General features: G+C 45.5%; 1 protein-coding gene across 4 annotated transcripts in view; it reads right to left on the bottom strand.

Moving 5' to 3' along the window:
- Nucleotides 1-612: 612 nt before the first annotated feature.
- The window catches only part of Casr (calcium-sensing receptor), a 75,242-nt gene continuing 59,089 nt past the window's right edge, over nt 613-16,765 (bottom strand). For 2 of the 4 annotated variants that reach the window (XM_063270272.1, XM_063270273.1), the window contains exons 5-7: nt 10,816-11,046; nt 8,451-8,574; nt 613-5,959 (exon numbers count right to left, since the gene is read on the bottom strand). In XM_063270272.1, the coding sequence (XP_063126342.1) occupies nt 4,452-5,959; nt 8,451-8,574; nt 10,816-11,046 (1,863 nt within the window). In that variant the 3' untranslated portion in view covers nt 613-4,451. The remainder of the gene's footprint in view (nt 5,960-8,450; nt 8,575-10,815; nt 11,047-16,765) is intronic. The other 2 variants (NM_016996.2, NM_001309638.1) reach the window with 1 other exon arrangement.

Genomic DNA, 16,765 nt, shown 5'->3' with positions numbered 1-16,765 from the left:
GACTTTTAGAGAGAGAGTATCAAGATAGCCCAGCTTTCCCCAACTTTGAGGCACTAATGAGTGATAACGGACTAAGCCTGTGAGACTGTAAACAAGCCCCTCAATTAAACTCTTTCAGAAGAGTTGCCTTGATCAAGGTGTCTCCTCACAGCACAAGAGCAGTGACTAAGACAGTGATCATATATTTATCTCTGAAAATCTTTTATGTAAGAGAAAGATGAACACCAGTGTCCTGAAGCTACTGTCAAGTTTCTGCTGCTACCAGACATGTAGGGCCAGCCTAGCTATTTGTTTTCTGTAGCAACATGAGTCAGAACACGGGGTTTACAGTTCCCACACAGAGCTGGAGAGAACGTTGAACTAAGACCTACTCTTGGGGGAGAGTGAGCTGGTTGGAAGGAAGGGTGGTCACCGTGAGAGCGGGAAGGGATGTCTGAGAAGGCAAAAAGTGTTCAAGAAAAGTCATGACTGTAAAGACACGTTTGGGCTCGGAGCATAACTCAGGGGCAGAATGCCTGATTTTCATGGAGGACGCCCTGGGTTCAATTCCCAGCACTGAAAGACAGATGATTCTTGTAGTTGCTAAAAACAAAGGACCACAAACTCAGTGGCTTAAAACAACACAAATTTATTATCTTACAGTTCTGGAGGTCAGAAGTCCTCCAAGGGTTTCACCGGGCTGAAACCGAGGCACTCTAGCTCTGCACACCTTCCTGGAGACTCCCAGGGAAAACCAGTATTCTTACTTTGTCCAGTCTCTAGACACAACCTGCGTCCCTTTACCTCTCCTTTCCTTCCACACACCAAGCAGTGGGGGATGGATGGTCTGCGGAATCTCCTCACATTGTGCCACCTGACACTGATGTTTCTGTGGTTTCTTACCTCATGGGTGATTGGAAGGAATCTTAATTTAACAAGCAACCTGGACCATCGATACTCTTACATAATCACAGGCTCTGGGGGCACGACTGTCAGCATCTTTGACTGAATGTTCTTCTGTTTACCGCACAGGTCCACACAGGTTTGCCGGTATTTTACCCCTTTGCTCACTCGCATGTGCTCTGCAGACCCTAATGTACAGGAAGTGTGATTGGGCAGCAGCAGTAAGGGGTAACCGCTGAGAGAGCTCATAGAGTTTCCTGGTCCCTAGGATGGGCTTGGAGGGAGCTGAGAGAGCTTCCAGGCCTAGGAAGGGCCAGTCATCTGAGACAGTGATTCATCCATGGAAACCACCACAGATCCCACTGTGGGGACTAGGATGGGGATATGATGTTTTCGTAGTTTAGATATGATTTCCGAGGGGGTCCATGTGTTAGGAGCTTAACCCTACTGTGGTCATACCGAGAGTTGGAACCTTGGGGAAGGACTTTAGGTCAATGAGACATCTGCTTTTAGAGGAATTTAAGTAGTTATCATGGGGACCCCAGCACGTCAAGATTAAGCTGCTCTAAGAGTAAAGCTGACTCCTGTATCACCCACTTACTTCCTATTTTGAGGTGTGATTCCCTCCCTTCCAATGTTTTCCTGCCATTGTGGTGACCAAAGGTGATTTATGGTCTTGGCCTTGAGCCGGCATAAATGTGAGTTAAATAAACCTCTTTTCTCTATAGAGTTAGCCTGCTTGGTTATCCCGTTACAGTAACAAAAAGTAGACTGCCACAGATACGTTGCAGAAAGCCAGCATGAAGATACAATTACCGAAAGCCAGACAAGATGGCTTCAGTAACACTAAGAGAACCTCCCAACAGCTACTGACCTGATAACCTAAAAATATAATGTGAATCAGAAAACTCTGGATTTCCAGGGAAATCCCCTAATTTGACTTAACTATAGCTTAGGCTGCGGGCGGAATAGGAATTTGAGATAAATGTTAGGTTGCTATAGAGACATAATGAGAATTCCTATCTACCTTTTTGAAGAGGGTGTTCAAAGACATTACTTGATGTGCAAGCCTCTGGCAAAATGAACACTTAATGCAATGTTTTCCTTGCTGATCCTGATTTTTCTTTTTCTTTTAAGTTGTGGGATGAGGAGATTATTTGCAGAAGAAGGGGTGGAGTGTACTGAAGTCAGACTAGTAAGGATGAATGCGTGACATTTTACTGAAGTTATTTCTACACAGTTTTGTGACATGTTTTTGGAAAAGTCATTAAATATCTGTCTTCGATTTTGTTACTTTATTTGTTTATTTAAGGGCCAAGTGAAATGCTAAAAATAAATCCTCATTCAGCACGGTGCCTTGCTCAGAGGCTAACGACAGAAGGCAGTAGGCTCTGACAGGCTGCACCCTTTCAGGCTGGAGTGTTGGTGGCTCATGGGGACAGTTTTGTGTTCTGTGACAGGACCTGTTCTCTACTGCACAGTCTTGTGGCAGTTCATCATCGTCTTCATGGTCATAATGCCAACCGTTACCTTAAAAATCCTCAGAAGGAAGTGGTCAGAGGAAGACTCACCATGGACTGTCAATCTTAGACCACTGGTGAATTTACCTTTTATGGCTTGCTCTTGGCATCAGGGTGGTTCGGCTCAGTGGGCTCTGCTCTGAGAAACTGTTAACCAGTGACAGTGCTGGAAGTGGTTTCCCCATAGGCAAAACCCTGGGTTTGTCAGGGGTAGGATTTGGCCCCTGCGGACACCTTGACTTAGTCTGAAGAAAGTTCTTGTGATCAGTGGGTTAGACATTAAAATCTGGATGCTTAATAAGATTTTTGCTTTATATTTTGAATTAGTCAGCTTTCTCTCACTGTAATAAAATGCTTCAGATAATTAGAGAGAGGAAAGGTTAATCCTGATGCTTTGTTTTTTGAAGGTTCTGGTCTACGCACAGGAGGGGCCATTGATTTGCATTTCTGGTGGGGTGCTAGACGGCAATGATGTGTCAACTTGTGTCAGAGAAAACCATTTATCTTGTGGCCAGGAAATAGAAGAGAAAGAGAATGGGGCGAGAATCCTATAACTCCCTTCAAAGGCATACCCCCCCCATGACTGAATGATGTCCTACGAAGTCCCACCTCCTGAAGTACCGTGACCTTCAAAGAGGGCCACCCCAGAGACAGATCCCTTATCATGAAGCCCTTTGGTATCATGGCCCAGGGTATGGCATAGTCTAAACAAGTGGAAACTAGTAGTCACTATATCACTAATCATATTTACTAACACTAAATGTGTAATGTGTGTTAGACACTGTGCACGCATGCCTACTTAACTCATCTGAGAGCTCCATGGGGAAAGAACTGTAACTCCCTACTTTACACTCTAGGGAGCTGGGGCTTAAAGAGGCTGTGGTTTCTACCTTATAACCACCCATCTTGCCAGTGACCAAGCCAGAGCCTGAACCTTGGTCTCTGTTGTCCGGAGTCTGAGTTCCTAGCAGTGGGCAGTGAGCACGTTTAATTTCACTGCCGAGGGAACCGTGGCATTCAATGGGAACCACCCTTTCTTCTGGGAGCTCATTCTCCAAAGAGCCAGGTCTGGATTTGGCTTCATAAAGCCCGTAGTTCAGGGATGGGGCATGGGGCGTGATTGTAGCTATGGGGTCTTGATAGGGACTGCATGGGCTCGGCTCACCAGGCACAGGATGGGAACGGGAACAGAACTCAATAATACTGCCTTATAGAATCCAGACTGCGACATTTTTCAGTTTATAACCGCCCATGGACCATTGCAACAAAAGCATTTTCTTAAGGATTAAGCTATGTACAGCAATATTAGTTACAGCTCATTGAATTTAGTCAGTCCTTTCCTAGTGCTTAGAGGTGATGCTATGATCCTGAGACCTAATTGTGGCATTGCCTTTAGATTCTGGACACATCCAGACATGATGCCACAGGAAGGACGCAGATGGAATAGATGTCACACAATAGCAGCAGCAGGGAGGATAAAAAAAAGACCACACCTCTTAAGGTCTTTATACATAGGAGAGGACACATCTGCCTGACGCTTTGAACATGTACAGTTCTGTCCACTGTCAATGTGATAGGCAGTCTCGGTGACTATCTGGCTTTCAGACTCAACTCTCGTGGTGGCAGATGTGATGTCCCATCGGTCTGTATCTGGACTGTGTTTCAGATCATGCTATCCATAGATATGTTTTCTGTATCTTGGGGCAGGCATTTCTGGATGCAAGCATTTTTTTTTTTTTTTTTTTTTTTTGAGGGAAGCAGATGGGTAGCTTAGAGCCTTGCTTTCGTCTGAACTGATGGTGGATAGAGCAGAGGAAAAGACTTCAGCAAACCCAGGTGTGATACTGAGCTCTGGAAAACGACCCCAAAACATGGCTCTTCTTTTAACTCTAAAGAGCACACCAGTCAGTTCACTGTCATTCAAAGCAGTGCAACTGAGTACAGGCTTTGACGTACCTACTCTCCCTGGCTTCCTGGGAAGAAAGGAAGGACCCATCCTTTTGCTCAGGGCTCTAAGAAAACCTCTCAACTGGATAGCCTTTCCCTCCATTAGGAGTGTAATACGTTTTCCGTCACAGAGCTACCTCCACCACTAATGACGAAGCTCCGAGAGGTGGACATGACCAGCGCTGGGGACATTTCATCTGAGCTTTCCATTTCTGGCTGGTGGTCCCCCACCATGGGCCCTTGCAGGCCCGTTTCCTGAATGGTCATTTCTGAGTCCGCATCTGCACACTGTAGGGGAAGCAGGGCCTGGTGTCTGCCCAAGGTGTCGTTGCTCCTCTGGGCCTCCAGGGAGTTCTGACGCATGGAGTTCCTGTGGGCCATGGCATTCTTCTGAGGCTCGTCAAAACTCAGAGAGAAGGTGACCGTACCACTGCCGAAGATGACCTTCTGTTTGCATCTCGGCTGCTGTGGCTGCTGCTGTTGCTGTGGGTGGAGGGTCAGGGGCTGCTGCTGCTGTTCTTGCTGGGTCAGGGACAGCGGTTGCTGTTGCTTCTGCCTCTCTGGCTGCGGGAACCGGTCTTCGCTGTTGCTTTTGCTGCTGATGGAGGAGGAGGGAATGGAGCCGGTGGAGCCTCCAAGGCTGCTGGACCGCTTCCGGGAGATGTTGGGACGGCGTAGAGTGGCGCGGGCTGCTACTTTGAAAGCATGTGCTGCGGTGCTGGAGCGGACTTCCTCAATGGTGTTCCGGGAAGGCTTGAAGAGGATAATGTAGACCTTGTTGAAGAAGATGCAGGCTAGTAAGCCAAAGCTGGCTGCCAAAATGGCGATCACCTCTACGGCAGAGACAAACTTGCCGTAGGTGCTGGCATAGGCTGGAATGAAGGAGATCCAGACGATGAAGAAGATGAGCATGCTGAAGGTAATGAACTTGGCTTCGTTGAAGTTCTCTGGTAACTTCCTGGACTTGAAGGCAAAGAAGAAGCAGATGGCAGCCAGCAGGCAGGTATAGCCGATCAGGGAGCCAAGTGCCATGAGTGAGCCCTCATGGCACGTGATGAAGATGATTTCGTCTTCCAGCTCATGGTTGCGGTAGCTAGAGGGGGGCGCCGTGTAGAGCCAGATGATGCAGATGAGGATCTGCATGAAGGTGCAGAGGAAAACCAGCAGGAACTGCAGGTTGAGCCCCCACCACTTCCGGTGGAAGCTGGTGGGTATCTTGGCTTCAAATACCAGGAGGACGCGATTGGTCTTCACCAAGATGCACGAGATACAGAGCACAAAGCTGATGCCGAAAGCAGGCTGTCGCAGGCGGCACGTCCAGTCCTGGGGCTCCCCAATGAAGAACAAGGAGCTGGAGAAGCAGCAGAGTAGGGAGAAGAGCAGGAGGTAGGACAGTTCTCGGTTGGTGGCCTTGACGATAGGTGTGTTTCGGAACTTGATGAAGACACCCAGCACAAAGGCGGTCAGGAAAATGCCCAGCACCGCAAAGAGAGTGAGAGCGATTCCAAAGGGCTCGGTCCACGCCAGAAACTCAATCTCCTTGGCAATGCAAGAAGTGTGGTTCTCATTGGACCAGAAGTCATCCGGGCACTTGTCACAGGCACTCGCATCTGAAAATGACCAGTGCGGATTCAGTTACCAAGTAGCACAGTCAATGTAAGTGTGCATGTGGAGGGTAGATGTAGTCACTTTGTACTTTACTTATTGATGATATTATTGCTATGCCTTCTATCTATCAAGAATAAACTGTTCCCTTCCCCGACAGTTGTGGGGTGGTCCATTTCTTTCAATTCTGTCTACAATAGTTTGTAGCAGACACTACCTTGCACTCCAGGGGTCTAAGAGGGCTCCCACACTCTGTTTAAAGTTATGTCTGCCTTATACTTAAAACAAAAACAACCTAATTAAACTGTTCATGTTTGAGGTTTTCAGGAGGGAGTTGTGAAATGCAAACTAAACTGATAATAACATGACTACAATACTTAAGTTTATTAACCCTGCTGCTATCTCCCACACAGCCTAGCTTATTTTGGATATGTGATGGTTGTCCTCTTAGATGAAGGCATAGTGTTCCTTGCATGTATGTGGTCAGTCATATCTATGTTCTGAACATTCCAATGAGGGAGACCATCTGTTTATCCAGATCAGTGGTTTTCAACCTTCCTGATGCTGTAACCCTTTTATACAGTTCCTCATGTTGTGGTGACCCTCAACCATTAAGTTATTTTTGTTGCTATTTCATATCTGTAATTTTGCTACTGTTATGAATCATAATGTAAATAACTGTTATGCAGGATGTCTGATATTCCACCCCAAAGGGGTCACCACCCAGGTTGAGAACTGTTGATCTAGATGATGACTATTTACTAAGTTGTTATTGCCTGTCAGGCAGGGTGCAGTTTGCAGCATGGGTGTTTTCACTTTGAGATTGGGATGGGATCCTGGCCATGCCATTTGCTGGCTGTGTAACTTTGGTCACAGTTAATTCTCCAAGCAACGGTTTCCTCATTTCTAAGAAGGAGGGGAAGATGAGCCATTGTTGTGGGCGGGTTGAAAGAACAAGAATTATAGGCAATATTTATCTAGCCCTTCCAGTATGCAAAGACAAAGTTTTATTTCAGAAGCAAATATATATATGAACTTAATGTTAATTTCTTTAACTATCACAGCCCCATAAGGGGTCTAATTGTGTTTCTCTTTTAGCAGAAGTTGAGCCTGGGCTGGAGAGAGGACTCAGTGGCGAAGAACACCTCGCTGCTCTTGCAGAGAACTCATGTTTGAGTCCAGCACTGACGTGGCAGCTCATGGCCATCCGTAGCTCCAGTTCTTGGAGGACTAATATTCTCTTCTGACACCTAATTAAACTGTTCATGTTTGAGGTTTTCAGGAGGGAGTTGTGAAATGCAAACTAATGCATTCTGTGCACATATGTAGAGGGAGAGCTGACACTAAAATCTGATTCTTGGTTCTTATGTCAAGAAAGACGGCAGAAGCTAATCGCTGAATGAAGGTAAAGAGGCAGGATTTCCAGGAGGAAGAGGAGAAAAAGAGATGGAGAAAGGGCTCCAGGGTTTGGAGAGATGACCACAAACCATGGGGTTCCTAGAACCTGTGGCGACACTGGTAGAATTAATTATACAGGATAGCTGATAAGTTTAGAGCAATAGATTCTCCACCCAGAAGTTGTGTTGTCTGACTGGTTTTAAATATTAAGGCTGTCTTGTCTTTTCCATCCACAGCATTAAAGTGGGCTGGAAGAGAAAGTGGGCAGCCAGAAGAATGGTCAGTGTTCTCGGGGAAAAACACAAGCTGGCAGTTTGGAGCTGAATGAGACAGGACAGACACTGGTGGAGCTAGCCACAGGGTGATTGGCTGATGGGAGAGCAATCTCAGAGCAATGGCTTGGCAAGCTAGCCTGGATAAAGAGATAACCAGGTGAAGTATGGGCTGGCAGGCTAGGAAGCTCGCAGGTGCATGGCCCTGAGGAAGGACCTAGTGTGATTTTAAAATTACACGCAACATACATACATACAGGCAAGTAAAACACTCACACACATGAATAAACAACAAACAAACAAATGAGCTTGAAACCCAGGAAAAACATCAAAGAGAGGGGGGAGGGAGGGAGGGAGGGAAGGAAGAAGGGAGAGAGAGAGAGAGAGAGAGAGAGAGGGAGGGAGGGAGGGAGGGAGAGAGAGAGAGAGAGAGAGAGAGAGAGAGAGAGAGAGAGAGCGCATATAACACCAGGCACCAGCAGGCAATCTGTCACAGCCTTGACTCTGGAGTCCTGAAGTCAGAGCAGATGGCACACTGTCCACTTAGAGCCATGGAGCTTTAAAATAGGGACACACTATTGGGTGGCAGGGTTGGAGGCAGAGAAAAGAGTATCACATGAATGTCTATAAACACCTGGAATATCAAAACAATATCCGGTGAGGCCTTTCTCATCATCTCCTGCTCAGTGGATGCAGTACTTAAGCATGCTTTCCCTAGAAGGTCAGTGGTTCTAAGTACCAGCTCTGTCCAGCTTTCCCATGGACTTTGCTGATCTCCAAGGCAGCCCAAGTCCTGCACAGGGACTGTGAGGGGCTGATCCTTTACCTGTCTCTCCACTGTACTCTCCATCAGGACACTCCACACACTCAAAGCAGCAGGTGGGCTCTCCCTCGATGATCCCCTTCCTGGTCCCTGCCTGACAGTCCCGGCTGCAATTGGAGAAAGGCACCTGAGGGCAGAGAACATAGAAATGAGAGGTTTGGGACTGGGGTGTCAAGAGTCAGTCTTACAGCTTCTTTGACACAGGCAAAGTGAGGAGTTTGAGTATAAGAATCAGTGTGGCTAGCTCTGGGCTAGTCCAGATATAGAGAGAGCCAGGCTTCTTGGTCCTGTTCCTTAAAAGCAAAAGGTGGTAAGGCCAAGTGTGGACGTACTTGACAGTTTGGTTCAAACTCAAACCATGCAAAGTCCTAGATTTCACTTGATCTCAGTAGCAACTTCATGAGATTTGTGAATAAATTGTTAATATATAATTAATAAACATACATGGTATTTTTGTAGTTGCTCCCACAACTTTTTCAGAAGTCAGTTTGACTCCCGGGTTTGTTGGATACCTATTTGTGTGCTAGCTTTTCAGATCACGTTCCCATCAAGAATTGAAATGTAATTTATAATTCTGTCAAGTAGTCAGGGACATGAATGACTGCATGTGTAAGGACTGTCTTTATCACACGTTTACTAATCTGTCATGCCCACTGCCTGATAGAGGACGTTAGGATTACAGGGAACTGTACAGGAAATAGCTTCCAAGGAGGAAGGGAGATGAGCCACGCCCAGTGACGGATAATTGCGTGCATTACTGAGGACACGTGATAAGCTGATAGCACCATAGCTGTGTGCCAGTGATGGGATCGCCAGTCAGTTTGGGCTCCATTCATTTGAAAAGTAAACAAAGATGTAGTTAGTGGATGTAAGAGTTTAACCTGTGGAATCTCAAACCTCCATTCTGAAAAGGTCATGACACATGTTGTAATGGAGGTGAGGACTTGCCCATTGTGGATGAGATTCACTGTCACAGGAGACCTCCCCATGGTGAAGCCATCCCACAGACTGGGAAAATTAAGCAATTTGGCAATAAGAACAAGCTGACTCTTTGGTTTTTTGTCATAAAAAGAGGTTCACAACCCTCAGCAGAAAGGCACTGCAAAGAGTAATGTAGTGGATCTCAGCCAGACTCCTAGGATGTTGTAGAGGATGCCTGGTCCCGAGGCTGCTTCTGCAGAGGAGCCAGGGTGCCGCATCTTGCTCTATTCTAGTAGCCTCATTTTATCTTTGTTGCTGTGAGAAACACCAGAACCAAAAATAACCTGAGGAGGAAATGGTTCCTTTCCTTTAGGCTGCAGTCCATTGCCAGGGAAAGCCAGGGCAGGAACTTGAGGCAGGAAGTGAAGCAGAGGCCATAGAGGGATGCTGTTTATTGGCTTGCTCCCCCTGGCTTGCTCAGCTTGCTTTTTTTATGCAACTCAAGTCTACCTTCCCAAGGGTGGCAACAGCTATATTGGCAGGTAATTCCTTCATCAATCATTAAATCAAAAATGCTTCATGGACTTAAACGCAAGTGAATCTGATGGGGCTTTTTTTTTTTTTTTTCAAATTGAGGGTTCCTTTTTTTCCCAGATGATACTACCTGGGCCAACTTGACAAAAGAAAACCTAAGCAGTATATTAGCATACAGCCACCCAGAAAGTTCAGCGTACCCTATGTCTTTCTCAGTGAGCATCCTCTGAGTGGTGAACTTCTGGTTATTAGTCAGGCTTTCAGATATGGGCAGGACCTCCTGACCAGAGTCACAAGCATCTTCCCCTTGGTTAAGGGGCTCCCAAAGTAGAAGGAATGGCCCTTTCGATTTCTATATGGGTCAGCCTGTAGCTATTTCAATGTCCTTGGTCTGAATCCAGGTCTATTTTGGGCTCACATCCCTACATGACTAATGGAGATTGGGGTGGATGGAAAATGCTATAAAAGATTGTCTAATGCATGCTGGGTATTTAGCCTCCCTGAACCTCAAGCAATGAAGGTCATTATTACTTCCGGGTCATTGTGACAACCTAAAAAGCAGTCCCTTTTATCTCAAACTTGAATCTCCTATACAAGGTGGGTAAAATGTCTCCTTCAGTGTCATTTAAGAGCCACTGACTTGAGAGATGTTTGCTTAAATATTTTTGCCATGGTTGGGGAAGTTTATTGTCTGGGAAACTTTATGACTAGCCAGGGAGTCAAAAGCATGGTTAGTTATGAAGCCTAGCCTCCGGGGCTTCCTCTCATCACTTAAACACTCTTGTAGTTCATGGGAACCCTGGACACCCAGAGCTGGGGAGCTTAGGAAAAGACATTATCCTAAAGGCCTTTGATGAATCCCAAGACCCTCCCAAGCCAGCAGTTCCCTGTCTGTAGTACATTTTGCTCATACCTCTCTGGAGAACCCACTCCACAAGATCTTCTCCTCATTGATGAAGAGTCTTTCTCCCTTCTTGGCATACACATTGTAGTACCCAACTTCCTTGAACACAATGGAGCCGTCCTCTGGGGAGAGGTGCCAGTTGATGATAGAATAGTTCCCCACCAGATCACCACACTCATCGAAGGTCACCTGCTCCCCCATGTTGTTGGTGAAGTTCAGGTGCCGTAGGTGCTTCAAGACCTGAAGAAGACAAGGATAAATCTATAGGAGCCATGGATGGCTACTTGTGGCTTTGTTGGCAGTGTACTGTGAATATCTCATTCCAGGGAAGAAACAAACATGAAACAGAAGAGGCCTTCCTCCACTTTTCCTTACAGTGTCTGTGGTAGCTCTGGTAAGCCACGGCTTCATTGACTACCCACAATGTAAGTGGTGTAGGAAACACTTTATTTGAAGATGGGGAGGAGAAGAGACTATATCTTTCCTGACCACATCAAATGAAAGCCTCTTTAGGTGCATCCATCATGACCTTGTGGAACCAAGACCAGCAGGGCAAAGCCCTTCCTGGCATCTCCTGAGCTGGGTGTTGAGGAAGGAGAGGAGGGAAGACTGAGAGTTCTTGATCTTTGCACCTTCTTTCCCTATGGCTTTGAGTCTTTATGTCTTGCTGCTATAATTCAGTGTAGAGTAGAAGGAAGGAACAGAGATGCTGTGGGTGGGAGCCCCTGCTACCACTGTTGACAGTCATGGCATATCCTTGAATGTATCTAAGGTCTTAGGGGTCATCAGAGCCCTTGCACACTTGGCTGACTGGACTGCAGATTACGGGCAAACCTGGTAAGGCTATCAGGATGAGTCACCTAATATGCTTCAGAGGGGGCTAGCATGTGAGTGAGTCCAGTTGGCCTGGTGGGAAAATGTCAGTGGACACCACGTAACGTCATGGTGATTATAGAAAACAAATATGGACGGATGGTAAACTGGCCTCTCTCCCCAAGAATGGATACATTTGCCTATGGCAAAGACCTTCCCCTAATGAATAAAGATTTTAGGGGACCAATCACTGGGTGAGGAGTAGGTGGGACTTCCAGGTGTGTGTGGGGGAGAGTGGAGGGGACAGGACAGAGAGTACTGAGAAGAAGGAAGATGGGAGAAGAGAGGAATGACCCAGATCCATGTGGCTTTAAATAGCCATAGGTAGCTATGACTATCATATAAGGGATGGATTATTACAGGACAATCTGTCCAATCTAGGTGGGCAGTTTATGTCACTATCAGTTGGCTCTGAGTTTATTGTGTAGACATTTTGTGGGGTGAGAATTTACTGATATAAATCTGATTGATAAATTGCAAGCCTCTAGAGTTTTAATTTTACCAGGATACAGGGATTTGTGGCAGCAAACCGAGAGATGGGAGGTCGTTGTGTGGGGCTGACTTGGTAGCGACCCTCCAATGAACTTACGAAGTCAGGTGGAGGCATTTCAAGAGCTCTGGGCTAGAGAGTCTGCCCAGTGAGGAGGCTGCTGGGGCCAGAGAGTAGCCAGCACTAGGATGGGATGGAAAATCCATTTTTATTATTCCCACTATACTCAGCTATTATTGGATGTCAGAAATTCATGCTCAGGACCCCAGGGCTTCACCAACAGCTGCATTCCCAGGTTCTAAGGATTGAATCTTCCAGATGAGAGTTGCCCTTTTGGCTTCTCTAGTTATAAGGTCTTCCAACAGAGCCATGCTACTGGCATCCTGTGTCCCCAGACTGTAGACTGAGGACTTCTCATCTTCCATAAATGCCTACATGTATATCCATAGCCTATTTTCCTGTTTTTTTTTTTTGAGAACTCTGAATAATATCACATGTGATAGAAAAGCTAGACTCATCAATTTCTTTCCTCATGGCTCTAAACACAGCAAGCAACAGATGGCTTCTCTTCTCTCTTCTGTCCACTACACTCTACAGTGTCCAGGAGTAGAGAAAGATGGGGACAAGAGCTGGAATGATATCATTTCATAATTTGCCGATGATCTTCCACTCGGGCAGATAACACAAACAAACAAAGCAAACATCACTGGCTTCACATCTGCCACTGCTGGTTCTGGCTGGAGATTTCAACCATGTTCCTAACTTGGAAGAGGGATGTACCCCCAAATCATATCATCAAAGTTTTCAGGTTTCCACTAAAGAACTTGTGGTGCTGGATTTCTATACTAGGGATTAGGCTGAGTTGTGGTTTTCTCATTTGTTCCACAATTGCCCTGAAATCCTGATTCCCCCGCCCCCACACACACAGTTTTCTATTGTATTATAATAACTTTTAGAGTGCACCATGGAGTTTAAACCCAGATGCCTAATGAACCTGAAATTAGTTTGAGATAATCAGGTACATTCTGCTGTGGATGAAACCACTATTCTCTTAACAATTTTTATTTTTATTTTTACAGGTAGTTTGCCTGCATCCATGTCTGTGCATGCCTGGTTCTCCCGAGGAGGCCAGAAGAGGACGCCTGATCCTTTGGAACTGGAGTTACAGACTACTGTGAGCTTCTATGCATGTGCTGGGAATCGAACCCAGGTCCTCTGTAACAGAGCAGCCAGTGCCACCAACACCTGGCTTGAGAGAGAATTTTTTGGTATGAATAAGCATGTGTGTGTACATATACACATGCCTGTACACATGCCAGAGCCAAAAGGACATCTGGTTTCAATGGGAGAAAGGATCTCCCACCAAAGTGGAACTAGGCTGCTGGCCAGCCATCCCTAGTAATCCTCTAGTTCTGCTTCAGCTCTGGAGTGATGGCACACGGGTTGCGTAGGCCAAACTCAGGTCCTGTCCTGATACTTGCATATCAAGTGTGCCTTTCCACTGTGCCATCTCTTCAGCCCCTTGTTGTACTCTCAATATCTGTATCACAATATTCCCCCCATTCCTGCCTTTTGCTTCACTGACATACAATGAGGAAGAAAGAGCTGCTGCCTATCTGGTGCTGTCACTGACTGCCTTCACATACCTATGGGTATACAAACTGCCAAAGACCAGCCCCAGATTTCTCGTCTACCCACACACAAGAGATGCTCAGTCAACAGTGGTCCATAATGGTCTCTACCATGTAGAATACCAGTACCACAGTGGGGACGTGACCACTTCTCTGAGGCCACAGGCCTTCTCCCTCATCTATCCATACACTGTCTTATCATCCATGAAAGTTCTGTTTTCTTTCAGTATATATCTGTGGCCAAGTCTCTTCCTTTATTTACTTGTTTATTTCACAAGTAGGAACACAAAGGCTGTTCTGAAGATGAGATATAATAGTATTTGCTACAGATAAAGAGATGTTGGTTATAACGTTACGTGGTCAGTCATATTCACATGCAACTTCCCCCACACCATGTTTTCTCCCTGTAGAAAGTGCATGTATGAACTCAACTCTGAGAAGAGGTACCTGAGTTCAACATTACACTAGTGTCTTCCCTAGGAACCCATCTTTGGGTCAGCAGCCTCTCAAGATCTAAAAGATGTGTGTAGAGAGGGACGTACATAGCTCTTTCAGAGGTAACACTGTCCTTGACAAGGCACAGATCATCTGGGCATGGACTTTCTTACTAGGTAGATACATGACTTTGGAAAGTAAGTCACCTTGGGTCTTTTCCCCATCCACAAGATAAGAGTACTCAAGAACACTGTTTATTGAACATTAATTTGGTATAGATTTGGTGGTATAGACACCTCGAGATCTCGGTGCATATCACCTGATTGTTTCTCAGGTCAGGAAAGTGGAGAATAGGGCATTAAGTGGCTGCCTAAGGTCAAAAAACTATTAGGTGGACTGAGAATGGTGCAGTCGGGAGGGATAGTCTATCGATTTACATCAGCCAATTTACATCACCACTTGCTTGTGTGTAGAAGTCAGATTAGACACGTCATCAGACTATCTGTCTCTAGTTCAACAGCTTAACTAGTATGAAACTTAGGCTGAGAAGAAAGTTTAAAAATGGGATGGTGGGAGCCTAGAGAAATGGCTTAATCATTAAGAACACCTGTTGCTCTTACAGAGAACCTGGGTTCAATCCCCAGCACCCACGTGGTGGCTCCTTCACTCCAGGGAATTTGATGCCCTTTTCCAGCCTCCTTGAGCACCAGGGATGGATGTAGTACATAGACAGCTGTTCAGGCAAAACACTCATGCACACAAAATTAAAAAAAAAACTTTAAATATAAGATAAAATAAAAGTGGGATGGAGGATTATGGAAGGCCATAGCTGGAAAAAGAAGTCTGAAGTGAATGATATCTTGCTCTTCAAATGTGATTTATACTTGTCTATCTTTAAGATTTAAAAATCTTGGTCCACCTTGCTGAGAAATGCTTTGTGTAAGACAAGTACACCCACATAAGTGTAAACTCTGAGTTTTATCTAAACATCACTCACTGCCATCACCCTACGCCCGAGGCTTCCTGCTGCTGCTCTCTGGCTATGGTGGTTTGAATAGGAATGGCCACAATAGACTCTCATGTGTTTGAATGCTTGGCCCATGGTGAGTAGCGCTATTAGAAGGTGTGGCTTTGTTGGAGAAGGTGTGGCCTTGTTCCAGGAAGTATATTGCTGTAGGGGTGGGCTTTGAGATCTCTACACTCAAGCTCCACCCAGTATGAAACACAATCTAATTCTTCTACTTTCAGATCAAGATGTAGAACTCTCAGTCCTGTCTCCAGCACCATGTCTGCCTGCATGCTGCCTTGCTTCTCACCCTGATAATAATGGACTGAACCTCTGAAACTGTAAGCAAGTTGTGATGGTTTGTATATACTTAAGCCAGGAAGTGGTACCATTAGGAGGTGTGGCCTTGTTGGAGTACGTGTGTCACCATGGGCATGGGCTATAATATCCTAGTCCTAGCTGCTTGGAAGTCAGTCTTTCACTAGCAATCTTCAGATGAAGATGTAGAACTCTCAGCTCTGCCTGCCTCATGCCTGCCTGGATGCTGCCTGCTTCCACCTTGATTACGATGGACTAAACCTCTGAACCTGTAAGCCAGCCCCAATTAAATGTTGTCCTTATATGAGTTGCATTGGTCATGGTGTCTGTTCACAGTAGTGAAACCCTGACTAAGACATAAGCTCTAATTAAATGTTTTTCTTTGTAAGAGTTGCCTTGGTCATGGTTTCTCTCCACAAGAATGGAAATCCTACCTAAGACACCAACCAACCTTCAGATCCTCAGAGCCAGGACCCCACTGATGTGTCATTAGAGGTAGAATAGAACACTGTGCAAATGGAACCAGAAGATTGTATTCTTCTTCCTCCACACCTCCATCCCTTTATAAAGCTAATGTTTCTGTGACTCATCCATTAGTCTGTATTTACTTTTGCACCAGCATTTCCCCATACAGACATATCTCCATATTCACAAACCCTACCTGTTCTTCAGCACCATCTTGGACGACATTTCCCATTTCCTTCCTTCCTTTAAATTCTCACCTGGATGGTATTACAGTCTTTCCTCCTCAGTCATGTGAGTGAGAAATGTATTTTAGTCAAAATTTGTGTCTTGTCCAGTGCCAACCCGTTTTTTGCTTACTAAATATTATTCTTTAAATATTTTTAGAAATTATTATTTTATTCTATGTTTATGGGTATTTAGCCTTCATGGATGGTTTTTATACCACATGCACGCTTGGTGTTAGCCGAAGCTAAAAGACATCGAAGCATCCGCTGGGACTGGAGTTAAAGTAAAATGTCAAACCACTTATGTATTTCCTCTTAGTCACCATGTGGGCGCTAGGATAGAATCTGAGTCCTCTCTAAGAGCAGTCAATGCTCATAAATTGGGGAGTCATCTCTACACCCTTCTAAGCCCCATTTCTCTTTTTAAATAATCAATGGATTAAATTAATGTGTATGGATGTTTTGTCTGAATGCATGTTTGTGCACCATGTGCAGAGGCAAGAAGAGGGCACTGAAT

The sequence above is a fragment of the Rattus norvegicus genome, chromosome 11, assembly GCF_036323735.1.
Source record: "Rattus norvegicus strain BN/NHsdMcwi chromosome 11, GRCr8, whole genome shotgun sequence".
NCBI classification, from domain to species: Eukaryota; Metazoa; Chordata; class Mammalia; order Rodentia; family Muridae; genus Rattus; species Rattus norvegicus.
This window is presented reverse-complemented; position numbering and strand designations above follow the sequence as displayed.